Source organism: Punica granatum, chromosome 4 (genome assembly GCF_007655135.1).
Source record: "Punica granatum isolate Tunisia-2019 chromosome 4, ASM765513v2, whole genome shotgun sequence".
Classification (NCBI taxonomy): Eukaryota; Viridiplantae; Streptophyta; class Magnoliopsida; order Myrtales; family Lythraceae; genus Punica; species Punica granatum.
Window position 1 is genome coordinate 18,633,784 of NC_045130.1, and position 27,886 is coordinate 18,661,669.

Consider the following 27,886-nt stretch of genomic DNA (forward strand, 5'->3'; position numbering starts at 1 on the left):
CCTAAAATTACGTCCAATTAAGCAAATTGACCCTTCATCCCCTTTTTCCACCACTTCCACCATCGGGAAGCTAAGACCCTCCTCTACCCTCTTGTGGAACTTTCACGATGGCCCTCCCTCCACTCTTTTTCCGTCTCTTTTCTTTTTTCGAATGGGTAATGACGAGGCGGTGATGCGATTATGTCTGACTCATACACGATGAGGGTGTCACAATCTCCTTCTAGACGACTCGAGTCCGACCTTCTCCGTACGTCGGTTTTCTCCACTATGGTGGCTCAGATCCGGTGACTTAAGTGTTGGTCTCTTCACAGTGGTCTCATCACGGTGTTCTCCTCATGGAGCTACGAGACCACACCATGGTGGCTCAAACCGGTAGAATAAGTGGAGTTAGCTCTCCGAGTTATGATAGCGGCCCTCCCCTCCTCCTATCCGTTCGGCAGCGTGGTGTTCCTCGATGGCAGCGGCCTCCCGCTCCCTCTTGGAGTCCACAATCCCTCTATCCAGCGATCTGTCTAGTTCTGACGAAGGAGCTGAGCCGCTAATGTGTCGTTCGGGTCATGCTAGATTCGGGTCAGGTCGGGCTATGCTTGGATTAGTCGAGTTGAGCCCGGATCGAGCCGGGTTCATGACCGACCTGCTATGCTAGGATGATCTCCACCATCCCACTTATTTACCGGTCCATTTTTCTCCTCATCAATGACGCCTTCTTATCTTCGGTTTTCCCGCCATCTTTTTCAGAAACAGTATCCCCTACCCATGATGTCAAGGATTGCGATTCTGATCGGTTTGATCTTCCTTCCCTTGTTCAAATCAATTTTTGTGGCTTGTCTTTTGTTATTGATATGAATAGGTCGATTCCCCTATTGACGACTGTTGGTTTGAACCGATCGAAAGAGCTCTAGTTGCTTAGCTGCTAATTACTTTGGTTTGATTATCTTGGAATTGGGCTATAAGGGTTAGGTTAATTAAATGACAGTCATTGTTTTGAACCGATTGAAGGGGCTATAGTTTCCTCGGTTTGACTATCTAGGAATTGCAATCTATGGTGGGAGCCTGCACTCGAAAACCGACCCAAGACATCCTTCTTACTCTATCTCTTGCAACGAAGATAGAAATTCACTATGGATTAATGGACTAGACTGAGGATCCCCCTTCCCAATTTTTACTTGGGCCCATGTGTATTGTTGAAGGAAGGTAGTTGATCGTGATTTTTGGTTTCGGGTGGCTTACTACGGTTGTAATGTTCTAACTTATTATGACTTTTTTAAGTCTACTTTTCTTTGTAGTTTTGCCCGGCGGACCAGCCAAATGTCCTACTCTTATAATCCATATGTAGTACTTGGGTATTTTCCCCAGTATTCGCTTTTGCAGTGGACTGATATCTCCATTTGGATATTAATGAAGGATCCTCATTATCGTTTGAGAAAAAAAAAATCCTAAAATTACTATTGCTTTTGCGTCAGCTGATTGAATATCATCAATGTCGATTCGTGAGAATAGATAATTTGGAATGAGAAAAAAATTATCGATTGAATATCATCATAGATAATAATTTTAGGGAGCAAAGCGGCTAGAATATGAGAAAGAAAGCGCAACAGTGTGGAGAAAAAGGGTAGTTTTATGGAGAAATTGACAAGACCTTGGGGTGTATGAATCTTTTGTAAAGAATAAAAACAATGACTGTTTTTTTACGGTAGTGATTTCTTCTTCGGTTTTAGTAAAATTTCATAGTAATTTATGTAATATTCTCCAATAAGACTAATTACATGTTGTAGTATTTCATAGAAGTTTATTATTTTAATTTGGCCATAAGAAATATCCGAGAAGTTTTGGACATATTGAGGCAAACGTAAAATTTGCCTCGTGTAGACAAATATGCTAGAAGGATTCATAAAGGGCAGATTCGGAGAGAAAGAAAATAAAGTAAAGAGAACATCATCATAGCATTAAATGCTCTCCCACTCGTACTCATTTGGCGGATGACACGTGTCCAAAGTCTTTCTGTCGGCATAATTCTCTGCACAATCAATAGGAGAAAATAGCATTTATCTATTTAGCCGGATATTACTCGCCATGCGGCTGGACTTTTACGTGAGAGTTCGAAGCACATTAAAAGGTGAAAAAGGACAAAAATCCTTCTTATAATTTGAATTTAAAATAAATTATATCATGTGATTTTTTTAAAAATAAATAACACAATGTATTCATTTCGTGAGTCATAATAAACCTTACCGTTAATTTTTTTCATCACTTTTGATTTCCAAACTAATCTTTTTTCATTATTATCCTCAAACTTTCAATTTTTTTGCAATTTGGTGCTAAAATTGAGGGAAAAAAGGGGGAAAGGGCTTGGACCGCCGGTCGGCTACCCTAATCCAACCATCGAGGTTGCCAACACCCACAGAGAACGCCGAAAACCTCGAGGGTGGGGTCGGGGTCTTCGATTGGTGGCCCTAGACCCCGAATAGTTCGAGATCCCGATCAACTCGTGGGCGGGAGCCGCCAATCTACGGCCCTGACCCCACCTCCATGGTCGTCGGCATCCTCTGTGGGTGCATGCAACCTCGATGGTGGGGTCGGCGTCGCCGATCGACGGCCCCGGCCCCTTTCCCCTTTTTTTATTGAATTTTAGGACCAAATTGAAACAAAATTGTAAGTTTGAGGGTAATAATGGTAAAAGGAAAAGTTTGAGGATCAAAAGTAACGAAAAAATTAACGGTGAGGTCAATTATATCTCATGAAGTGAACCACATGGTGTTATTTGTCCCTAGAACACATAGTACAATTTGTCTCAAGCTCAAACCACAAATGGGATTTTTTGTATAGCATTACCAAATTTACGCTGAGATAGGATTAATCTCTGGCAGTTACAGGCTGAGGACAATATCTATCATGGAAAAAGAAATAAACAAAAGAAAGAAGAAAATGAAGGCCAAATACCTAAAAAAAACAAGATAAAATGTGTATGACATAATGGTGCACGCTCTCATCTGCTAAATGTTTTAGGTTCAATAGTTAGAGGAGTTATATGCATCTTTTTATTAGCTATTAGTAATTTTATTTTACTATACTACGTCCATGAACCTCCATTATAAGATATAAAATGATCGATATAGTAGAGAGGAGAGCTAACCATTGATTCATTCCAATCCCAAGGAATAAATGGGAAGATACTGCTACTTGTTTATATTTCAACTACCATATTCGCGAGGGAAAGGAATTTTTCGGTGGAAAATTTGCCCCAAAAGTTTTACAAAATTGCAAAAGTGCCATCTCTTCGCTTCTACCAATTCGACATGAGTAGCAACACTCTATTCACAAGCATGGCCATCACCCACCTTTCAAAATATAACATTAACCACTCCTATCTTTGACCGATATGACAACTTACTGGACACCTTGTGTACGCTTTGATTATGGGTGGCCACTCCTTTATACCTAAAAAATATATTTTTTAATTTCAAAAATTAAAAGCTAAAAATAAAATATACCAAAAACTAGGAGGAAAAAAATGTAGAGGATAGATTTGGCAATGGAGGCTTCTCCATCGGCAACTAAGCGCCAAGTTGAGGTCACAGAATGCATCGCAAACCTTTAACGACCTAACCTAGGTGATAGATTGTCGACGGGAGAGCGCTCACAGTCGGACCCCACCCCTCTCTCTCCACAAAGATGCCGATGACCCACCTCCCACGTTAGGTCGCTAGAGGCCTGCGATGCCTTCAGTAACCTCATGCCGAGGTGGGCCGCCCTGTGGGGGAGCCCTAACTGCTAACTCCCTCGTTGCCTTGCCTCTAGTTTCTTCTTTTAAAAATTTTCATTTTTAAAATTAGATGATATTTAAAGATGTTAATATTGTGTACACTATATGTCCATTCAAATGCCACATCAGCAAAAATGGATATAGTGGGATAATAGTGCATCATAGTCATTTTCAATTGAATAGATGAAAATAGAAGGATAACAAAAATGACGAGAAGATAGTAGAGATGTAAGCGTTACGTGATTAGCAGAGAGAAGGGGGGATGAGGATTCCACTAGTGGGGGCTCTCCCATCGGCCACCACCACCCCCTTAAATCCCCCCCCCTTTTTTCTTTTGAATTTTTTATTCTTTTTGTTTTTTCAAAATTTTAAAATATTTTTAGTAAATAAAAATTTTAATCAACCAATCAAGAAGTGCAACGTGAATGTACTTATTGATGTTAAGTTTCGGTTACAATTTAATATTGAAAATATCTAACACACTAAACGTTTTGGACTACTGAAGCCAAAACAATATTTTTAGAATTTAACTTTAACTTTTGCATTGTTCGCGTTCATTTTCCCTATTATATGTACATGTTAATATCCCCGCCATCAGTTCTCCTATTCTGACCAAAGTGGAATGGATCCAAACTGATGAAATGATAGAAATAACCCTCTCATTTCATTTTTATATATTTTTAATAAAATATTTAATTTTTTCAATTATAAAAAGGAAATCAATCAATCAAATATAATAAAAGAGAAATTCTAATAAATAATATAAAAGGTACGAATATCCTATCACAAAAATTAAATATAAAACCTCTTTATTATTAGATGAAGGCGAAGGCAAAGGCTTGAACTACTACGTTAAACCTTTTTTTTAGAGTAATTTATTGTTTTCTTATGATTATCTTTTCGATGTGCACTCTAACATCCGAAAACTCAATAAGTCTCATACTAATCTAGTCGAGTTGACTCGACCTACTAAGAAAAAGCTCTCCCAACATGAATTTTCTCTATTAACAAAACTCGAACCCAAAACCTTATTTAAAGAGAAGAAGTGCCTCACCATTTAAACTACCTCCTCACGTTGACTTTTGTATTATTATATATGATAAAGAGATAAACTTCCATATTGAGCCACATTAAAAGGAGTGTTTACAGAAGCTAATCACGGTGCACCACGTTGTAATTTGTCGGATGAAAACAGCAAGGCATTTGGTTGGACCAGTTCCGGCCCAACGGTGGAAAACTGCAATTCTTGCATTTCGTTATTTTTCAACCTGAAAATTGCAATTCTGACACTTCCCTATTCCCCATTAGGCCGGATTAGGCAACCCAACATGGTGAAGCTTCAATTATGTGATGCATCTTGCCAAGGGCTCGGATTATTGATTACACTACAAAATCAAATGACTATAATTTGGAACTGAGTCCAAAGTGTAATGTCCAAGCCTCCCAGTACGATACAGATTCAGTAATTTTTTTGAGACCTTGACACAAGAGTCCTCCCCTAATTCTAGAGGAACCCGAAAAGCTTCAGGTAAGGCTTCGAGTTGCAACTCGATTAGTCTCATACAATCCTTACTTTCTGCTACTTTTCTCTGAAATGACGAGGCTTCATCATAAAGAGTGTGGCGGACATCATCTATTATGAAATCTCCTGCCCACAAAAGGAAAATGAACAATTTAACATCAGATGTAAGAATCAGCCTTATTTGAAAATTATAATGCACATTTTTAATTAAAATGAAAATATTCCCGATCTGGACTCTTAACGATAGTTTAAAAGCCATATTGGTCGGACTAGTCTGACCGAGATATAGCCTCTTCCAATAAACTGAAGCTGCAATTTTGACCCATCAAACGCAATTCCTGTTCAGACTGGCCATTCCAATCTACTGTTTGAAACACCTGTATCTCGCTTTGAACTACTTTTGAACCCATTAAAGCCCATAGCATAGCATATTCCAATATTCAATCTGGTTCTCTGTCTGAAAAATAAGCCAGAACATACTGTCAGCACCCCATTTTGGCTCACTAATTCATACAATACACATCAGCAATGATTCAGACTACGACTTGAGCATCCACGCATAAGAAAGCTCGACAGAGAAGCAAATTGCTATTTATTCTTAAGTCAACAGAGATAGGCAGATGATTCAAGCACATTACAGAAGAACATACAGAATTATCCAGCAACATACAGAGCAAACAAGAGAGCCCAGACGGCATCCAAACCGGTGTTTTCAAACCGCATCGCTGATAGTGCTATTTTTTGCTGGTAAGCTCAACCATATGAAAATATCCAATATTGGACTCCAAAAATCCATTGCAGTGCCAAACAGATGGAAAGTGTCTCTGAACGCATTTTGCAAATCATCTGCTTTATACAGAACAACTTTCTATATACATACAATTTTTCAGTGGAAGTCCAAAAATGCCGATTTCTCATAGAAAAGTTAATGCCAAATGTCAGACATAACCATATCCAACAATTATACAGAGCATGAACATCGCTTCAGATGACTCCTCAGAAATCATACAGAGTCCTCGAATTGCTCCCGAAATGCAAAACAAGCGTACTTTTCAACGGAAAACCATATCCGAAGACTGGTTTGACAGAACGTCAGCAATCTAAGTTAGTCATGCATTGCCCTGAAAACTACAGCGAACATACGCAATTGGGTAAATCAGACTGCAGAATCCTTTTCAGTTTCCCGAATGACCACCGAATGATAGAAAAGATCGTTTTTAACAGAAATTCATAACCGGAGGTCCTTTTCGTGGAAACTTGATGCCGAATGGTTGGCTAACCCAGTGCCGCTTATCCCAATGCTCAATGTGAAATCCTCAGACAGAATCTCACAATCTATCTAGACCCTCAAAACAATGCTTTTAGGGTTTTAGATGCACATTTTCAATCCTTCGGAGTCTGTTCTCAATGAACAGAGATCATAGCGATCTCCGGATCATCCAAGCAACTGAGAAAGCAATCTGAGAAATCCAATTTTAGACTCCTAGGACGTCTCCGGCTTCACATTTGCAGTACCAGCTTAAGGGTCGATTATTCAGTCTGATTGACAATGCACGTCAAAACGACCAATTCTGAATGTAGACATGAAATGTACATTCATAAACGGCTAATTTTGCTATGATTGCCTGAAATGAGCAAAACCGGCTTCTGAGCCAAAAAACTACATGAACATTTCTCTGGTCAAAATGGGTGATTTCTGGCTCGTTTGAACCGTTTTTGCGTGCACATTGACAATTCGACGTTCGTTTTAGCAACGAGCCTCGAACATGCGATCAATCGAAAGCCGAACTTTGTCCCGAACTTCCCTCAATGGCCGTGGGACCCACGGGCTGCCCTAGGGCAGCCATGACTTGCCCAATGCCGCCCTCTCCTTTCGGCTTCTTCAAGCCAACAAGACAACTTGCCTTTGTCTTCCTTTTACAAAATATCTAAGTGTTTTAATTCAACACTCCAACTTCCTATCCAAGCCATTAATGTTTCTTATCTCTTCTCCATCAATGCCAGTTGCAAGAAAATCTTCTTCCTTCATTAAGCAAATTCGGATCCATTAAGCCTTGCCTTAATCAAGCTTTTCTTCACTTAATTGTCATTAAGCTTTGCCTATATATTGCATCTATGTCATTAACTTAATGACAACTCACCACTCATCATCTCTCTAGCATTCCTCACTCTTCAAGAAACTCTCAACTCCCCTTTAGTTTCAGCAAACCGCAGCAAGCAAGAACCCAAGCAGAAACCAAGCAAAACACCAAAGACTTAAGTCGGAATCATGATATTTACAATCTCGGCTTAAATCCAAACTTCACCAAACTTCATATCCCATAGTTTTTCGACCCCCTCTATCCATTTCCGAGTTTAGATTTTAAGTTTGAAGCCTCCAACCCATCGGAACTGCCACCACATAACCAAACCCAGAAAACGGTCTTCTCGAGTCAAAAATGGCAACCCGGGTTTCAAGGCCTTTCGGGTCGGTTTAAGTTGTCAAAACCTATCAAACACCTCCCCACACAACCCTAGGGTGTCAAGGAGTCAAGAAATCCAAGAAAAACCCGTCGGTTTTAGCCCAGCATGAAGAAACAGCCCGACTGCCCAGTCGGGTCGAAATTTCTGACTGTCTGTGCGGTTTTCTTGCAGATCGGGTCGATTTGAGCCCCTTTTCGCCAAATGACCACCACCATCACCTCTGGAGGTGAGTTAGGAGTCAGGAAACGTTGAACTTGCATCCAAATTCCATCGATATCCACCATGGTGAATTCCGACCCGAAAACTGCCCAGTCGGGCCAATTTCTAGGACGCGCCCTGTTTTTTTTTTTTTATCTTTGCAAGACTATACGGGTCGACCCGATAACTCTGGGAGCAAACGACCACCACGATCACCTAGAGGGGTCCCTTGGCTACCCAGGGCCGCTGACCTTGCCTCAAAATTCCATCGAGAGCCTCCGTGGCGACGTCCGACCCGACTTGTGCCAGTCGGGTCTGTTCAGTGTTCCAGCCGGGTCTGTTTGTGCTTTTCGGGTCTGTTCAACGAAAAACAGCCCAAACCCGACCCAACAAAGGTCCAACCCGACTTTTTACAGTCTCATCCCGCATCCTGAGACTAGGTATGACCATTCTCGACTTAGAGGAGTTAGGGCTCTTTATATTTATTGCGTGTTTATGGAGTAATATGGTGCTTTAAGCATGCTTTACTTGCAAGTTTACATTTTTATGCAATATTATGTTATATCATGCATATTTATTCTTGATTTACGTGCTAGCATGTCGAGAAACACTTGGATCGTAGTCGAGAAGCACATCCCAACTCGGGAAAGGCATGAGAGCTCACCGGTTTGCCTCCAAGGGAGGTGACCGAATGCTCTCTTGCTCTTTTCGGGCGAGGAACGATCTTCTTGACCCAATCCAAGTTCGATTCCTGAGCTTCATCGTGTTTTCTCACGCGCATGAAATCGGTATGGTTTTATTGATTCCTTAAATAATATGTTTGTGCATATTTGAATGCGTTATTCAAATCATGGCAATACCGACTTTGTTAAAATCGTATCATTTATCGTGTTTGTTATTTGAGCATGCGGGAAATGATTTGAAACAAGACAGGAAAACCTCGTGGAACCCTATTCGGGCCATGGGACCTCTTGGCTCTCTCCCAAGGAGTAATGGTCGAGAGCTTCATGAGCTTATTCGGGTTCCATGAGGCTTCCTCTTCCCATTTTAAGTATGTTCTTGGATTTTTTGTAATTTGCAATTTATGTTATCATCGCAATCTCGCATAGAAAATATCATTTTTTAAAAACAAAACATGCATGGATTCGGGTATCGATAACTCATTCGGGTCCATTCGATTACAAGGGTATTTTCGGTCATTTGACCAAATTATCCTCAATCCTTACGGAACCGTCTTGGTCGTCGAGTCACGAATTGTTTTCAAATTAATGCATTCGGCAACAACCCTTAAGCATTAATTTCACGAACGGGTTAAGTGTGACGCTCACATGGTTAATTCATTTGACTTTAAAGAACTTTGCACGAATTAGACATTAATCTGTAACTCGCGTCGACGAATTACAAAACGGTGTTAATGTCCTTTTTGAAACACGCATACTTCCAAACCCGAAACATGCAATACGAAGTAACATGGACGTCTAGGAGAAACTTGTATGTTTTGACTTGAGTTTCCCCTGATTTCAAGGAATTCAGGTTGTAATATAAAAGTTCTTTTTAGACCACTTCCGGATAGATCGATCAAGTCTTTGGCTTTTACGGGGTTCTCCCACAACCCTGAAAGATCCAAGGAATTGGTCAACGCCGATTACAGGCTGAGGTGGCCCGTGTTGCATCGTTTCCCTTTTTCTGAAAACAAACTTTCAAATCGAGGGCAAGAACGTCAATTTGTGATTTGGCGACATCCTATGGTTAGTTTGATAGAAACACGACGATATCGGAATAAGAACGGGCTACCTGTTCAAGTGCAAGTTCATCTGCATAGCCCCTTCTTATTCCCACTGATGAGTTTCTGTTATACTAGCGTAGTTTAGTGTGTTAGTCGAGTACTCTGTATCAAAATACAATTACCTGACTAATCATTTCACTTGACTTAACCGAACACTAGAAATGGCTAGGTGGAACTCTAGGTTCAAAATCTAGAGTCAAAATACAAGTTTAGATGAATCCAAGGTAACTTCAATGTACAACACCGAATCACTGTAAAAACAATCCACACACATGAAACTTGACTACGAACACCCGATATGTCAGGTTCTCAAACTAAAGTCGAATGCTAAAATATTGGCACGTGCTTGTTTGTCTAGGGTAGGATTTGCATGCCAAAATATCCCGGATTAAACAACTTGTTAAAACACGTACACTTGACAATAGCAAACACCTTGTTTGTTATTAACATGTTGCGTGTTATCTTCAGCACTTATTTGTCCATGTGAGTCGAGCCTAACTCGTAGGACGCAATGCACTTAGAGTTCAACACCCTAACCATCGAATATAAGGTCCAACGCCCTATTCACTGAGAAGCCCAACTTCAATCCAAAGAAGGCTAATTGGGTTTCTCAAGTACAGAAAGCAAGCAATGATTACCTTCTTAATGTTATCCCTGTTATGGGAATTGACTCCATAGCATATTTGCTTTTGATGCTCCATATAACTCATCCATTCCTATAAATTAACACAAATTCAAGAGTTACGCTTTCTCGGAGAACCTGACAAGAATAAAAGTAAGGGTAACGTGCTCAATGATGAACTGCAGATATGAAAATGATACTGCCAGTAAATCAAAAATTTACCTTGATAACCAAGCATATACCCTAAAGACTTCTCTAGCATGAAAATCTCGATGGTGCATGATTAAATTAAAACCATTACAAGGCAAAAAGCTGTCATGTTTGGTTTCAAAGTAAGATTTTAAAATATTACTTTAACTTAATTCTACCCACAACAAAACAAAAAAACTCATACAAAGTTAAAGGGTGGATCCCATTTATACCACTCTTTTTTTAAATCAAAATTAAATAACTCATACAAAATCAAAATGTGGGCCCCATATATAACCATTTATACCATTTTTTTTTAAATCAAAATCTGATTTTAAGATGTTACTTATAAACCAAACGCAGCATAATACATTCATAACATATCAGCGTCAGCGCACATAATCTGATGGATAATAGCCTCCTAATCTTTACAAAAGTCGGAAAATGAAAATTTAAGCTTCGGTATCCTGTTTGGTAGGAAAGAATGGGTACAATGTAGAATAAATTGCCACGTCAAACTGGATTATTTCCACTGCTCTTGACATAATCAATGTCTGTTTCATACCTTCTTAACAAAAATAAAACAAAGTGATATCACCCAATCTGAAACCTTCAATAGCATAGGCGTGCATGTGATGCAACGGCAAGAACTCAGAGTCGGAAGTAGATGGTTTGAATTGTACATTTACGTTATAGCAAAAGTAGACCACAAAATTAACACAACCTGAAAGCCTAAGTCATATTTCATGTTATAATGCCAAATGGATGCCAAACATTGGCATTATGTAATGGAGCGTTCAAAGAAAAAAGCATCAAGCGAGTCTTTCACTGGTCATTAAGCACCGGAGTACCACATTAGAATGAGACGCATAAACTTTTCCTATTTCTCTCTCATATTTGTCATCTTTCAACACAGTAAAATATAAACAAAAAATTATTTTGACTAGAAATACCTTGACCTCTGCCCCATTTGCAAGGTCCATCTTGTTCAACACAATGACTCGCTTAGATGAAGGTGGTTGGTCCTTTAGTTGATCAAACTGAGACGATAACGGAATCTGAAAGGAGAATGAAATGGGTGAGTCTTTCTCAGCGTTCTTTTTCTTCTTTACGGAATTGCTTCAGAAACTGCTTCAAATTTTTAGTATTCCCCATTCTACTAACTGCACAGATGGTAAATTCATTCATCGTATAAGATAAAGATTAAAGACAACATATAAGGGAACCTAAATGGCATATAACCATCAAAAAGATGTCAAAGAGAATTGACTGTAGCACAAAGATGAGCAATTTTATAACCGAGCCATTACATCAAACACCTGAATGCCGCAGCAAGATTAATAATCACAGAGAACCAATACCTAACTAGCACTATAACGGACAGAAAGATCGGTGCAATGTGGTACCCTTAAATCTCAAACGAACACGACAGAATCTCGACGCAGCAGTACACAGAAAGGTATACAGAAAGAGAACGTGATACCCGACCCGAGCATCTCTGACTTCGAGGATGAGATCGACCAGCGGGATACGTTCGGTAATAGCGCGTGGCAGCCATGTGAGGGCCGTGCCACCATCCTGCCGCCCGATTCCTTGATGCTTGTTGCACAGCGCCTCCTACCTTCCCCGCCAAAGTCGCCGTCACCGCTGCCATTCTCATTCCCAGCTTAGGAATTCCAGAAGCAGTTCGGACCGAAGAAGAACCATCGTTAATATATAAAAAAAGTCTGAGCGTTTCCTTTACGTTCGATATTTTTCCTTATACAATTTGCTGCCCGCCCCTAGTTGAACACGTTGACACTGCGCCTGCTACGTTGAGTTCGTTTCCCAGCGAGTACGGGAATATGAAGTACTATTTCAATTTTCTCGATTCTCTCTAGAGCTGGAGCAGCAGCAGCAGCAGCAGGCGGTCGAGGTGGAGGGGGAGGCAGAGCAGCAGCTGTAGCTGGTCGGGTTGGGGCAGGACAGGAGGCTGGAACAACAGCTGGTCGGGGCGGTGTGCCAGGAGCAGTAACTGGGTCCCGGTGGAGGAGGAAGGAACTCTACAACAGCTGGTCGATGGTCGGGGGTGGAGCGGGAGGGAGCACTAGTAGAAGCACGAAGCGGTCACTGGGTGAGCACGCCGATTTACTTTCTAGAAAATTACTAGTACGTAGAACCCGCACGATGCTGCAAATCGAGAAATTTTATTTGATTGTTTAGTGCGCACAATAACCAATATACAGATAAGTGAAACCAATAATAAAGCTACTCACACATAAAAATTACCAATTTTTGATTGGTATAAAGTAAATATTTTTCTCATTAATTTAATTTGAATTTTCAGTGAATCTAATCAGAAAACCATGACTATTATATAATAGGGCTTAATTAGCCCCCTAATTTTAAGTCGACAAAATTTACTTGCAGTAATCGTTCGATATTCATGAAAACTATCTCACCATCACGGCCAAGTCACAAGAATTAATCTCAATCGAAATACTGATGTAAAGTTGTGCCACCGACAAAAGGGACATTTTTAAGGTCACGAATACAAAAAAGATTACATATATTAGTGATATTGAAATAAGCTAAGCTTTTCACCTAAATACGTTGGTTTAGGTCATTTGGTGCTTGTAATTGGGGAGAAAACTTTATTCCTTAGTAGAAGGATCCCACTTGAATCTAGAGTAACTGGATTAGGCTTTTTACCTAAGTACGTTGATTTTAGGTGATTCGGTACTTGTTATTGGAGAGGTGAGCTTGATCCCTTAGTGGACCTTGCTCGATCTTAGATTAATCGAGTCCATTGGACTTGCAGGTATCAAGCGGTACTCTTAAAAATTTTTCTACAATTACATTAAATTTTTGTTTTTGTTTTTTTTTTAAAAAGAGGGTGGGGTCCCCACAGGTAGGGAAACCCGTACAACTCACCCGCTTAGGTAAATGATTTAAAACTTTCCAATAAATTATATTAATTATTAATTTTCGTATGGTATAAAAACGGACATTTCTTCAAGTTAATCTTAGTTTAAATTTTTAATGTATCTAATTAGAAAATGATGGCCACAATATACTAAGATTTAACTAGCTAATTTTAAAGGACGAAATTTACTTGAAGTTATGTTTCGAAATTTGTTAAAATCATCACGTGGTCATTTCCTTTTCGTGTGGGCAAAAGGAGAAGAGTGATTATTCCCGCTATTTTAGGTACATTAAAAAATTTCAAGATTTTCCTACAATAAATTTGATGAGTTTTCTATTTCGCCCTTTTCCTTTTTCTATATATTTTTTCCTTTGGCTGTGACATTAACAAGTATTTATTTAAAAAACAAAATTACTTTATCTTATTTTTTTCCTTTTTTTTTCTTTGAGGGGGGATTTTGTTGAAAATTTTAAAGAATAAATAAAAGATAACAATAATATGAATTTCCGAGAGACAATTCCCTTAGGATTCCGTGGGCAAAATTTTCAACGAAAGTTTTTTCGAGGAAACTTCTCCATGAAAATCCATAAGAAACCAACATATTTCGATGGATTTTAAACTAATTTATTGCTTGGGAATTTCTTGTAGTAATATGTCTATCAACTATTTTGCCTCCTTGATAAATATCCCTGGCTACATCCCAGGGTTAACTTGCCTAGGATTGGCTCGAATGGGCTTGTTAGGCTAGACTCGGCTTAGCGGGACTTCAAAAGCCTGGGATCGTTGAGAATGCCTAGTCAAACTCGGATCATAACCTCCTCTTCCTCTCTCTCGGGACTTTTTCCCTGGCTCTCTGACTCTAGCCCTCTACTCACTCCCTAGTCCGTCTCCCTATAATATTAAAGCTGGGGGGGGGGGGGGGGGGGGGGAGGGCAGTTAGGGGGAGGAGTGTCAATCGACTTGGCAACTGAGGACCGTTTAGTTTCAGAGTTTGATTTTAGAATCATGATTTTGATTTTAACTATACCCACTACACAACAAAAACACATGTTTCTCAAGTCAAATTTATAATACTATCTCATTTGTCTTTTTCCACGATCAAAATCAAAATCAAAATTAAAGTTACTTTTTAACTCTGAAACCAAACTGAATGATTTTTTTCCATTCTCTCACGATTTTTGGGGCTATTTCGATTAAAAGTTGGGCCGTTTTCTGGAGAACATCTCAAGGAATATGGCGGTCGACTTTTTAGAATATGTCGGGATTTATCAAGCAGCATTCTTTTAGAAGAAGATTGGGTCGACTCAGTTTGAAGGAGAGCTGATTGGCTCAAGATCCTGAATTGGTTAGCTCTTAAACTGATCATCGATCGGTTCTCGAGTCTCTATTGGTCCAGTTGAACTACCCAACTTCGCGAGGCCGTAATTCACAACTTATGAAGTGTTGCGGGATCTATAATCAATCAATAGAAACTTTATAAAAAGGACTATCCGATGGGCTTAGTTTCGCTTTACTTTGAAGCTCGTTCCTCAGTAAAAAAAAAAAAGGCTCACAATAAGGTTCAATCCGATATGAATCTGGACTGGGCTGAATTCATCAGGCTGTAGGGAACTTGTCTCGATGAGTTTTGGGACCAATAATATATGAAATCAAAATTTGTTCAGAGCTCTTGGAGGAGAGCTAGATAAATTCTAAAAATAACTAATAAATGGGCACGGTAGTTCTACTATTTATCGAACTTATGACCTTTAGATCAATAGGTGAGGGCGTGCGCTACTACACTACGCTCTTTTTTAATAGATAGATTTAAGATCTATGAAACAATCTTATCTTGGGAGCCAAGTTATGAGCTTCGCCCCTAATTTCGGCTCGATTCTTGTCAGAACTATCTTATGTGCTTAGTTCGACATGCTTGGGTATGATTCCAGTTTTTGAACAAGTTTCCAAGTTTAATAAAGAAACTGGCTCTTTGTATCACTCGGTTGTATCTTAAGTTGATTCTTAACATTGAAAAGTCGCACGACACCAACCGGCTCGTCTTCTGATAGAGGTTTATCGAAAATCGAGTGCCAAACGGGTTAAAAGTGTAGATTTCTCAAACTAATTTCCAAAAAAATTGTATTAAATTTGCCAAAAAAAAATCAAGATTATGGATTAGTCTACAATACATGCAATTGGAGGTATATGTAGCATATATTCAAAATCTGAACCATCAAAACTTTTTGAAATTTCAAAATTAAATCTCAGCTAACCACACATGTAATGCATCATAGAATTTTTTTTAAGATCACTGAGCAACCGTCGGATTAAAAGTCTAAATTTTAGGGAGTATAAAAAGATTAAAATAAATTTGAGGATCTAAAATAAGTTAAGGATTAGTTCAAGAGGTTCAATACTTATTCACCTTAACTAAAGTCTCGAACTTCAATCTTGTAAATGGAAAAAAAAAATTTAATTGGAAGAGTTCTACCCAAATTAGTAGGTTGTCCCAGGTCCCAGCTCAAACAAGATTAGTCAAGGCGGATTTCCGAATACTTGGATGCATTAATTAAAAGAAAAAGCTATAACTGGTGGGGAAAAAAAAAAGAAAAAGAGCTACGAGTCGAATTTCATGGCGAAAGATAAAAAGAGTCTCTGATGTTATCACTGCAACTCACTAATCTATGTCGTTGTAAGTTTCATGAGAACTTGAGAAGTTGTTGTGGGACTCCAATTTAGAAGGGAAAATAATATCATGTATTTCAACCTTTAAATGTTATTTTAGTTATATTTCGATATCGATTTTTTTAAGGTATCATAACGTTAATGGTTTGATTTCAAATCTATCACGTTGTAAAAGTTCCGTCTATTTTTTACGGAAATGCTGAGGTGGCCCGTTCATTGCTTGACGGATCTAACGTGAAGAGTGTGTGGTTCCTAATATAAGGAAAATATTACACCATATATCCCAACCTTTTTTTGATTTCTTAGTTTTGTTATAACATTTTGATAATTTCTCAATTTTATCCCAACATTTAGATAGTTTCTTAGTTTTAGCCCAATCTTTTATTGATAAGTTTGAGAAATTATGAAAAAATTGGAATAAAATTGAGAAAAAAACAAAAAAATTAGGATAAAATTGATAAAATATTAAAAGGTTTAAATATATAGTGTTATTTTTCTCTTGTATTGGTAGTCACACACTCTACATGTCAGTGCCGTCAAGCAATTAACGCGACACGTCAGTATTTCCGTTAAAAATGGACGGAATATTTACGGCGGGATAGATTTGATATAAAAACATTAATGTTAGGATACCTTTGAAAAAATTTCACTTTAGGATAAAATTTAAAAAATATGTAAAGATTGATATATATGATGCAATTTTTTCAATTTAAAAGGAGCCCCGAACTTTCCTGGTCGGATCTTTAGTTGGAAGTTGAGCGTGGACTTTCACCGTCGGCGGGAAATGGCAAACGTGGCAATGACTTGTCTCCGAAATCATTAATGTATACCAAAAAACAAAAAAAGAATCATTAAATTATTGGGAAGATGTCGCTATTCAGTTTTTAACTGTCTGCCAAGCAGAAGAAAATATATTTTATAATGTGGAGAGGAGCAGCGGAGGATGCAAATGAAATGATCAATGATGATGATGATGATGATGATGAAGAATAAAAAAAGTCAAGAAGTCCACCAAAGCACGCGCTTCTTCCAATCGAAAGAAAAGTCACCTTCCCTTTCCCTTCGAGTTCAATTTCCCACTTCTTCCCTTGTTCTTCCCATTCAACATCCTTTTCAATTGTTTCGTTCTTGTCCGTCCCTTTTCAAAAAGGGTTTTTCCTTTTTATCCAGAATTCTGTGGTCTTGCTCTTTTGATTGATTCATCCCATTTCTGCTTTCTTTCTCCTGGGCGTCGTTTAAAGTTTCAATTTTGACCCGATTTCGTCTGCCCCTTTGATCTTTTATCCGTAACCCAGATGTGATTCTTCTTCTCTGCATTCCGTTCAGTGCCCGATCCCTTTTGATCTTACTCTGTTTGCTTCATTCATCCGGAGGGATTCTTGATGATTCTTTGATAAAGCCATTCGAGAGTTCACTGGGCCCACCTTCTTCTTCTTCTTCTGGTTCACAATGAAGCTGTACGTGCGTGTGATTGAAGCAAGAAACTTGCCGGCAATGGATCTCAATGGGCTCAGCGACCCGTACGTGAGGCTGCAGCTTGGGAGGCATAGGTTCAGGACCAAAGTGGTGAAGAAGAGCTTGAACCCCACCTGGGCCGAGGAGTTCAGCTTCAAGGTCGAGGACTTGAAGGAGGAGCTCATCGTGTCCGTGTTGGACGAGGACAAGTACTTCAGCGATGACTTCCTGGGGCAGCTCAAGATCCCAGTCTCTCGGGTCTTTGATGCAGATAACGGGTCCCTCGGCAATACTTGGTATGCCCTGCAGCCCAAGAATAAAAAGTCCAAGAAGGAATGTGGTATGCATTTCTTCTTCTGTTCAAATGTTCCTCTCATGTTATGTATATTTTGGGACTTTGTCTTTGGTTTGGGCGGCTTTTGTAATGCCTTTTGATGTTGTCCCGGAGTTGGCTTCTTCCTTTCTTTTTATTTTTTTATTGGTTGCTATAGTTCTTTGGACAGCGAAGACAAAATAGTATCCTCTTTGGTTATGAGAGTGCATATTGCTTCTTGTGGTTCTGGAAAAGTTACATTGAGGTCTTTCTGAGCTCAATTTGCGATTTCCTGCGAGTATGAATCTATGGTTGTCTGTCATTTAGCTTTGTTGCTGTCTGAACCTTAAAGCTAATTGCAAGCACATCTTAGCAAAAGTTATACTAACCAAAGAAAATGGGGGGCAAAAATCTCTCTTCCAATATCATTTTGTTTCTGTGTCCGGTCATCTGCTACCTTCTATATAACCTGCAATTGTCCTCGCATTTTGGTTTCAATCCGCAATTGTATTTTCCCCTTGCTGATATGATTTAGGAGCGCTCTATTTGCACAGAGATTTTCTTCCACGTGGTTCTTTTTTAACATGAATCGATTGAGGTTTATGTTATCGTGATAGGGTTGCATTCAAATTGTGTCTTAATTACTCACTAACCTCTTCGCTTAGTTCTTGCTGTTTTAGTATGCCCCTACAAAAATGTATAGTTATGAATTCACCAACAGCTCATATGTTCTTCTATTTGTATCCCTACTTCCACCGGCAGGTGAAATTCTTTTATCTGTAAACTTTGCTAACAGCAGTGCTTTCACGGAAATGAATGGAGGCGGGGACCATGGGCCCTCCATTCGGAAGCACACAGACGGATCAGTAGATTCAGCTTCAGTTTCTTTTAACAGCTCATCGACAATGCCTTCCCCTGCACGAGGAGATGAAGTTTCATCAAAGGAAGAAAAATCATGTGCTCAGAAAAGCTTAGCAGGTCGTCTAGCTCATATTTTTAACAAGAGTTCAGACTCGTCCCCAGCAGCCACAAGCAGGGGAATCGACCTGCCGGAAGGGCCTGAACCTGCAATGTCAGAGTTTTCTGATACCCAGTCTGAGGAACAATCTTCTTCAGGAACTTTTGAGGAGGTAATCAAAGTGATGGAGTCTCGAGATCAGGGAAGCGAGATCCCGAGCAATCTGCCTGGGGGAGTATTGTTGGACCAACTTTATGTTATCGCTCCCTCTGACCTCAACACGCTGCTCTTCTGTCCTGAGTCAAGTTTCCCAAGATCGTTGGCAGAACTCCAGGGGACCACGGAGCTTCAGCTAGGGTCGTGGAAGTTTGAGAATGGGGAAGAAAGCCTGAAGAGGGTGGTTACTTACATTAAGGCTGCATCGAAGCTAATAAAGGCCGTAAAGGGTACTGAGGAGCAAAGTTACTTAAAGGCAGATGGGAAGGTATATGCTGTATTGGCAGTCGTAAGCACTCCCGATGTTCCTTATGGGAGTTCATTCAAGACAGAACTTCTCTACTGCATTACGCCCGGGCCCGAACTTCCCTTGGGGGAACAATCCTCCCGACTGGTTATATCATGGAGAATGAATTTTATCCAGAGCACGATGATGAAGGGCATGATCGAGAACGGAGCCCGTCAGGGTTTGAGAGAGAGCTATGAGCAGTATGCAAGCTTGCTGGGTCAGACGGTCAAGCCTGTGGACTCAAAGGACATTGGAACAGATAAGGACCAAATCCTAGCATCTCTACAAGCGGAGCCACAGTCTGATTGGAAGCTTGCGGTGCAATACTTTGCAAACTTCACGGTGATATCAAGTTTCGTGATGGGGCTATACGCACTTGTACATGTTTGGCTCGCAGGGCCAAACGTGATTCAGGGTTTGGAGTTTGTCGGGCTCGACATGCCCGATTCGATTGGGGAGTTCATTGTGGCCGGTATATTGGTTCTTCAAGCGGAACGGGTCCTTGGGATGATATCACGATTCATGAAGGCACGAGCACAAAAGGGTAAGGTCTGCGTATGTTTCTTTCACTAATTTTCCCTTGAAATGGGGTCCTTTTATTTCTGGAAAACTAAGAGAATCTCCAAGCTTTTCTTTAAAGAGCATCTTTCTTTTAGTTGCTTCTTGTTTTCCTTTAAACCCAGTTGAGTTCTAGCATGTTAAATTGAATGTGCATTTTTATTATATGTTCCGGCTTTAATTGCTGGCATCATAGTATTTTTTACTAATTATATCTCATTGCTATTGCATGTGTGCATCTTGTGGTTACCTTTTCGACTGTGCTGTGTATACCTGTGATTCTTGAAATCTGAATAAGCTCCGTGATAAATTATATATGCAGTTCTTATGAATCTTCTCAACATTTCCCCTGATTTTAGGAAGTGATCATGGTGTCAAAGCTCAAGGAGATGGGTGGTTGCTGACGGTGGCCTTGATTGAAGGAAGTAATTTAGCGGCTGTCGATACAACTGGCTTTTCTGACCCATATGTAGTCTTTACATGTAATGGCAAGACAAGAACAAGCTCAATCAAGTTTCAAAAAACCGATCCTCTTTGGAATGGTAAAATTTGTTATGTCAGATTGGTTATTATTCTATTTGCAGGCAAATGAAGTTCTATTCAGATTGGTTGTTTAACTTATGACAGTTTCTTTTGCTGGCAGAAATATTTGAGTTTGATGCAATGGATGATCCACCTTCTGTGCTTGATGTGGAAGTTTTTGATTTTGATGGACCTTTTGATGAAGCCACATCTTTGGGACATGCTGAGATCAATTTTGTGAGGACCAATATATCGGACCTTGCTGATGTATGGATTCAGCTTAATGGAAAGCTTGCCACAGCATGCCAGTCAAAGCTACACCTCAGAATCTTCCTCAACAACACTAAAGGAAATAATGTGGTGAGGGAATACATAAGTAAGATGGAGAAGGAGGTTGGGAAGAAGGTGAGTACGGCTTTTCCTTCTCTTCTTTTAATTTTTTCTTATTTTATTTTTATTTTTTGGAGTTGTCATCTTACATCTTACCTTCCTACTGACCTGATTTGTGTACTCATATTCACAATGGGGAATTATTATGTAGATAAATGTACGATCTCCACAGACTAACTCGGCCTTTCAGAAGCTCTTCGGTCTCCCCCCCGAGGAGTTTCTCATCAACGACTTCACCTGCCACTTGAAACGCAAAATGCCTCTCCAGGTGTGGTGACTCTTGTGAAGATGTACCTCAATATGCGAAAAGCAAAAGTTCTATTTGATAAATTAGCTGAACCTAGAAATTGATGATGGATATTTTCTTGAACTTGACAGGGTCGGCTTTTTCTCTCGGCGAGAATTATTGGCTTCCATGCAAACTTATTTGGTCATAAAACCAAATTTTTCTTCCTTTGGGAGGACATAGAAGATATTCAATTCCTGTCTCCAACACTTGCATCTATGGGAAGTCCAATCGTTGTCATGACTTTACACCGAGGCAGAGGATCGGAGGCAAGACACGGGGCAAAGACTCAGGATGAGGAAGGCAGGCTCAAGTTCTATTTCCAGTCTTTTGTATCTTTTGGTGTTGCACGCAGGTAGCTTGACGAACCAACGCTGCGTTGTTATAAGTTAAAAATGGTTCTTTCTGGTTTTGAAAAATGTGTCCCATTTCCAGTTTTTTCACATTTCACCTTCAGGAATGTAAATAGTGAAAAAAAGAGAGGATGTCTTATTATCCTACACATCTCATGAAATGTTATTGAGACTTTTGCCTAAATTTATTCCCCTCATTCACTGAAGGCGAGAAAATGGAAAAGGGGAACAAGTTCTAATATGATCCAACCCTATTACTTCATTATTGTTCTTGTATTTAAAATATAATAAACTTTATCAGGACTATCATGGCACTTTGGAGGGCTAGAGCTCTGAGTCCTGAGCAGAAGGTACAAATAGTCGAAGAAGAATCTGAAGCCAGAAGCCTCCAGACCGAGGAGAGTGGAGCCTTCATTGGTGTTGAGGATGTTACCTTGTCAGAAGTTTATTCTTCAGTTCTCTCTGTTCCTGTAAGTTCTTACCATTCCCTATTTATTTTCTAGGTCGACCTGTTTCATAGAGCTTGGCCATGGAAAATACATTTTTCAGAATTCCTAACTGTTTCATAGGACAAAATGTAGTTGATCAATGAAATATATTCCGTGTGCATAATGTCGATCTGGAAAAAGCGTACCTTGAAAAACATCTTGCCTGAAAGTTTGCCCCTCTGCCTACATCAACCTGACTTTTGTCTACTGCAGATTGGTTTCTTCATGGAGGTTTTTGGTGGAGAGGAGCTGGAACTTAAAGTTATGGAAAAAGCGGGATGTGTTAATTATTCTTACTCTCCATGGGAATCAGAGAAGCCTGATGTATACGAGAGGCAAATATATTACAGATTCGATAAGCGTGTCTCCCGTTACCGGGGAGAGGTGACAAGTGCACAACAAAAATCTCCCCTCTCAGACAAAAATGGTTGGCTTGTCGAAGAGGTGATGACCCTCCATGGAGTTCCTCTTGGTGATTATTTCAATGTACGTAAGAATTCTAGCCCGAGATTAGTAACCATAGTTTTCAAAACTGGATTTGACCACTGGATAGTCTGTGATATATACCAGGCTCGGTTTGAAAATTTTCCTCAAGATACTAAACTCAAATCTGGAAAAATCCGTGCTGGTTTGGTCTTTTTGTGCTGCAGCTTCACCTTAGATACCAAGTCGAAGATTCACCCTCGCGATCAAAGGCTTGTCATGTTCAGGTATTCTTCGGCATTGCATGGCTAAAGAGCACTCGGCATCAGAAGAGGATCACAAAGAACATCCTTCAGAGCCTGCAAGAGCGACTGACGGTTATGTTTGGTGCCCTCGAGAAGGAGTTCTCAACAAGACAATGAGGAAAGACTTAAATAATGGATTTTACTGTTAGTTAGCTTATGCTTCACCCATCATAGGAGGTCCATCTGGCATCCCTCAATGGTGGAATACGATGGAGGTTCCTCTGTTACTGAAACTAAGAACCACATGATCTGCCGAGGTAGGTCAATGGTCCTTCTTGATTAATTTATAGAGCTGACAAGCGCAAAAAGCCATCGGCCATCTGAGAAGTTATTCTTTTGTGGACAATGAACGTGGCCACAGGGGACGCCTGTAGCATATGTTATACGAAAAGGAGAGTTGCTCGCATGATGAACATGTTTGCTGCTGATCCTCAGTTTCTCGGCACTCACATCATGCATTTAGGAAGCTCGGAGACCTCAGCATGGTTGTAAATATGTAAGTTTTGGAGATGAATTGCGACTGCCCTGATGGCCAGTACTTTTGTACTTAATGGAAGATAAAATTTACAGCCTTTTCGAAGTCGGACTTAATCGGCTAATATTTCAAGCCGAGGCTTCATCATTGTATTGACTCGGATGAAAACTTCTGTAATATGAAGAGCTTTTTCAATGAGTCCAGAGTTTAGAGCATTTCAATGTTCTCTGCTAAGTAGGGTGGTGTGTTTGGTGCTCTATTTGGTGCCATTTCCACTTTGACATTGATAGGTTATATTTCATTTGTTCTCTGTTGAGGATCGATGCATTATGATATTGCAAAAATCATTTGCCATCTTACTTCAGATCTTTCTAACTGAACAACATTATGAACTTGACATTATTGTACCATTTCAATGTTCTCTTCTAACTGAGCATCGCCACGCGTGGTTGCGCCACTTCACAGTGTGGACATTTTCCGTGGACCTGACTAATATGCATCAAACATTGGATTGGGATATCCCATCTAGGCCGAAGGCCAGCTCACATTAAAGAGATAGGCCTAAACCTGAAGAGGCAAACACGTTTGAGAAGAATACTATGAACAAGAGCTAAAAGCTGGGGAAAGACCCGAACAGATTCAATAACGGTCATATCAATTCAAAGTCATGAAATTATGTAATGAGGTATTGAACTATTGTGCTGTTACAAGATCGGTCCTGAAATTTTTTTCAAATTTTCAAATCAGCCCAGAATTTTATAATTTTTTAGTTTGGTCCTGGATATTTTTGCATTCTCAGTTCCGCCACTGAACCTTTCAGGCTGTTACAGATCGGTCCTGAAACTTGTTCACAGATTTTCAAATCAGCACAGAATTTCCATTATGTCTTTCAGCTTAATCCTGGGGTGATCTTCGCATTCTCAATTCAGCCACTGAACTTTTTAGGTTGTTCCAGAGCAGTCCGGGAAGTTTTCCACAGATTTTCAGATCAGACCAGAACTTTATTATGTGTTTCATTTTGGTCCTCCGTTAAATCTCACATTTCACTTCAGCCACCGAACTTTTTGGACTGTTTCATTTCAGTCATGGAAACTTCTAAAGGTTTTCAAATAAGTACCATAGCCTTTCAGCTTGGTCTCAGGACAGTTTTGGTGTATTTCAGTCAGCAACTAAACTTTTCAAACTGCAACATATCAGTCCCTGGAGTTTTAACATATAACTTAATTTTCAAATCGGTCGCTGACTTTTTGGGTTACTCCCGAACAGTCCCTGTACAGATTTCAAAGTTTTTGAAGCTGGGAAAACTTTTTGGCCATTTTCAGTTAAGTCCCTGAACATTTTTGGCTCGTCTTCAGATCAGTTTCCAAACTTTAAGAGTGCACTTGGATTGAGAGTTGAGTTGAGTTGAATTTTGATTTTAATTGGTTTGTAATGATTGTATTGTTGAATTATGAGAAAAAATGTGAAAAAGTAATAAATAATTGAGAGAAAATAATGATTAAGTAATGATTGTGTTGTTGAATTGTGAAAAAGTAATGAAAAGTTGAGAGAATTTAATATTAAAAATTAAATTGAATGGTTAAAAATATTTAAAAAAATAAAAAAGTAATAATTGTGATGTTGAATTGAAGATAAGTGGAGTTGAGTTGAGTTGAGTTGAATATTATTTATAAAACAAACACACCCTAAAATTTCTTGAACTTGAAAAACCATCTGTTTTGAGTTATTGATCGATTAAAAATTATTCTGAATTTGTTATTGTATGCGCTAGAATGGTACACGTGACGTATAAATAATCACTTTAAATAATAACTCGTGCATCGCATAGTTACATCGAATAAAAGTGTTTCAGTCTCACGGACACTAGTTACACGTGACCCAAGCCATTCTTTGCCAGCCAATCTGCACCCGAAATTCCCTTCTTTGATAAGTACGAACGATGTGGATAGTCCATTCTCCTTGTCATCAACTCCCGAATGGGCTCAACTGGCATCTCGTTTCCATTTTGGTCTTCTGGGCCTCGGCCCGGTGGGTCCAACGAAAAGGAAAAGGGGATGGTTTGCTTCTTCTCGTCTCGGAGTGATATTTTGTATCTAAATAAGGTAAGGCCGATCAGACGGTCTACTTGGAAAGACGTGGCAAGCGATGAGATGGGCTCCATTTTTCACTTACGAACGCTCGTCCGCATGGGATTTGATTTGATTCCCTCTAACGCAATCGTCTTCCGCAGTACAAAACGGAAAGCAGACCGTAGGCTCAAAACAGTCACGTGCGCATCAGTCAGTCCACCAACTTTGACTCTGACTTTTGCTGATACCGTGACAGATATTAAAAAAAAACAAAAGAAACATTTTTTTTTAAATGATCGGTTAGAAAACGATTGTCGAAATTCCAAAATTCAAGTGTGGTAGGCTGGACCTCAATAAACATTCCAAAAAGGAACGTCTCGGTACGCTTTGGGTTATGGTATCTCACCTACTTTGGAGTCTTTACATTATTAGATCAATTCACAGGTCAATTATTACGCATTTAATTTTGACCCATACTTGTCAGAAAATATTTTAAAGTGAGTGTCAAACATTCACTCTCTCTCTTTTTTTTTTCCCCCCCTGAATAAGTATGTTAAACATCCACTTTAAATGTGTAGCGATACTGGATGAGAATTGCTTCAAGCGGAAATTCTTGATTAATTGTGGGACTATTCCCACTTACGGCAATCTTGATTGGATATTAGTTTTTTAATGTTGATAAATGATATTCAATAGTTTCCGGTAGCTAATATAAAAGTTGTCTAAACAATCATTTTTCTTATAGTGATATGACGAGAAATAATCAGTAGTATTTTTTTAATGAAGAATTTATAATCGGTACTTGCATATTAATAAAAGCTCATCGGCCCGTCTGTTAAGGAGTTTGTTGATGTACTTCTAATAATACTGGAAGAGATAGGATCATCAAAAAAAATTCGCAATGGGATGATGTCCACGGTAGTCTACGGCATGTCGAAATCACAAGGTCCTTTAGTTTATTTCACTCTTGGACTTTGATATTGCACGTCCTTCCCATTCTTCTACCCCGTCCTCATAGACCACTCTGTATATTATTGAAAAATATTTATGATGTATCGAAAATTTTTAGTTAGGATGTTTCATGCATAAATTCCATGTTCACAATTTCTGAAAAGATTTAACTTATTATCGGACGTTGAAAAGGTATCTGCACGTCGAAGAAAATTTTTATCTATAGAAGGTAATTAACATTTTTAATAAGGCAGCAAATTGTAATTTCCTTCTTGTTTCTTTCTTCTTGTAATTTTTTTTGTTATAATAAGTGGATTACTTAGCACAATTCGCTAAATAGTCATTATCGCCGGAAATTTATCCAATTGCTTTGAAAGTATCATTTCTTGTGTCTATTTTCCAACCGATCACTTTCTCTATAAAATTCTCAAGCGATTGTGGATAACTATTTTCATTGGTAAACAAAGGATATTGAAACCACGTATTATCCATCTACATGAATTATTCAGGTGGCTCGACACCCAACTCTGGAGTTTGAATCTTGTAATAGTGAAAATTGATGATTGGAAATTTTTGTCCTTTAATAAAGAAAATCTACTGCCGACAATTATTTTTTTATAAATTTAATCGACCAAATCACTTCCAACCTGAACTAATGGAGTTCCATTAAACATTGAAATGCTAGGCGATGATAATCGACAAAAGCCACTATCATATGCTATCCTGCGAGCCCGGCGAAGTACATTTTCATTGGTCAACATCCTGACGCATGTGAACACAATGTATCTCGTGGGTCAACTCAGTGTTGCCAAACAGGGTGGGCCGGACTTCTGTGCCCAAACAGCCATTCAAGTGAAGCCATGTGTCAACTGATCACGCACCTCCAGATTCCCTTTGACAGTTACTTGGCCGGGAAGGCGCGTAGGGTCCGTCGTCCTCGTTTGTTAAAACTATGACCACGATCCACCGGGAAAACTACGATAATGCCATTGCCCTTCTTTTGATTTCAAAAGAAGACGCCAACGCCCCACCAAACCATATAGTTATAATAAAAATTAAGATATTCAATTAATTAATTAAATATCAAAGAATATAAAAACAATCAATATTTTTGTCCCCTGCGGAATTGTTTCAGCTGAAGCACCTGGAACGGGATGCTTCAATTTGGATCCAATCCAATGCTGCTTTGTTTCGTCTCTGCAACGACATAGAAGATGTTTATATTTGAATTACAGCTTCACAAGGCGACGGAATATAAATATATATACTTATGATAAACGTTATAATGATTGAAAAATTCTAAGGGAGATGCATTGTCTACATTAGTATCATGTTCATCTCATATGGTATTCGGAGTACTAAACATGTTTAATTGAAAACTTCAAGTCAAACAATTGAGCTAAGGATTTCCTAAGTGGATGGGAGCGAAGATTTGCATTTTTTTTTATAGGTAAGATTTGCATTTTCATGAGTGAAGAGTTACATATCACTAGGGGTGTGTACGGGTACCGGGTATATCCGGAACCGGTTAGAACCTACCCTAACGGGTAGGGTCCGGGTAACTCATATTGAAAATAGGGTAAGATTCGGGTATTAAAATTAGGAACCTGTGAAAATCGGTTCATGTTCCGGTTCCTGCCTATAGGGTACCCGGAACCGGTTATTTATTAAAAGAAAAAAGAGGAAAGAGTAAAGTTACTATCTCTTCTAATGAATCAGAACA

At 39.3% G+C, this 27,886-nt stretch overlaps 2 protein-coding genes across 5 annotated transcripts; one reads left to right on the forward strand and one right to left on the reverse strand.

The window, feature by feature from the left end:
• Window positions 1-10,086: 10,086 nt before the first annotated feature.
• On the reverse strand, window positions 10,087-12,737 carry LOC116203356 (DAR GTPase 2, mitochondrial-like). 2 transcript variants are annotated; one of them, XM_031535045.1, is made up of 3 exons: window positions 12,027-12,737; window positions 11,497-11,601; window positions 10,087-10,448 (listed from the first exon to the last, which is right to left on the reverse strand). In XM_031535045.1, exons 1-3 carry the CDS (start codon window positions 12,201-12,203, stop codon window positions 10,293-10,295), a joined length of 438 nt encoding a protein of 145 aa, XP_031390905.1. In that variant the 5' UTR covers window positions 12,204-12,737; the 3' UTR covers window positions 10,087-10,292. The 2 variants fall into 2 exon arrangements, 1 of the variants encoding a protein (XP_031390905.1); XR_004156246.1 differs by having other exon boundaries at window positions 10,089-10,448; window positions 12,032-12,730.
• Window positions 12,738-17,069: 4,332 nt separating this feature from the next.
• On the forward strand, window positions 17,070-23,358 carry LOC116204553 (C2 and GRAM domain-containing protein At1g03370). 3 transcript variants are annotated; one of them, XR_004156365.1, is made up of 10 exons: window positions 17,070-17,907; window positions 18,643-19,887; window positions 20,261-20,443; window positions 20,545-20,828; window positions 20,965-21,081; window positions 21,192-21,454; window positions 21,754-21,922; window positions 22,154-22,426; window positions 22,591-22,925; window positions 23,030-23,358. XR_004156365.1 is itself a non-coding variant. In XM_031536698.1 (9 exons), exons 1-9 carry the CDS (start codon window positions 17,562-17,564, stop codon window positions 22,783-22,785), a joined length of 3,075 nt encoding a protein of 1,024 aa, XP_031392558.1. In that variant the 5' UTR covers window positions 17,070-17,561; the 3' UTR covers window positions 22,786-23,358. The 3 variants fall into 3 exon arrangements, 2 of the variants coding, with proteins under 2 accessions (XP_031392558.1, XP_031392559.1); XM_031536698.1 differs by having other exon boundaries at window positions 22,591-23,358; XM_031536699.1 differs by having other exon boundaries at window positions 17,641-17,863; window positions 22,591-23,358.
• The last annotated feature ends 4,528 nt before the right edge of the window (window positions 23,359-27,886 follow it).

Bases quoted from the DNA above. Each gene is read 5' to 3' on its own strand.
- LOC116203356 (XM_031535045.1), bottom strand. From the start codon at position 12,203: ATGAGAATGGCAGCGGTGACGGCGACTTTGGCGGGGAAGGTAGGAGGC. The intron at 11,602-12,026 runs GTATCACGTTCT...TTCTCCTTTCAG, and splicing joins GTCAGAGATGCTCGGGTCGG to ATTCCGTTATCGTCTCAGTT. The intron at 10,449-11,496 runs GTATTTCTAGTC...GTTAATTTATAG, and splicing joins CAAATGGGGCAGAGGTCAAG to GAATGGATGAGTTATATGGA.
- LOC116204553 (XM_031536698.1), top strand. From the start codon at position 17,562: ATGAAGCTGTACGTGCGTGTGATTGAAGCAAGAAACTTGCCGGCAATG. The intron at 20,829-20,964 runs GTGAGTACGGCT...ATTATTATGTAG, and splicing joins AGAAGGAGGTTGGGAAGAAG to ATAAATGTACGATCTCCACA. The intron at 21,082-21,191 runs GTGTGGTGACTC...TGAACTTGACAG, and splicing joins AACGCAAAATGCCTCTCCAG to GGTCGGCTTTTTCTCTCGGC.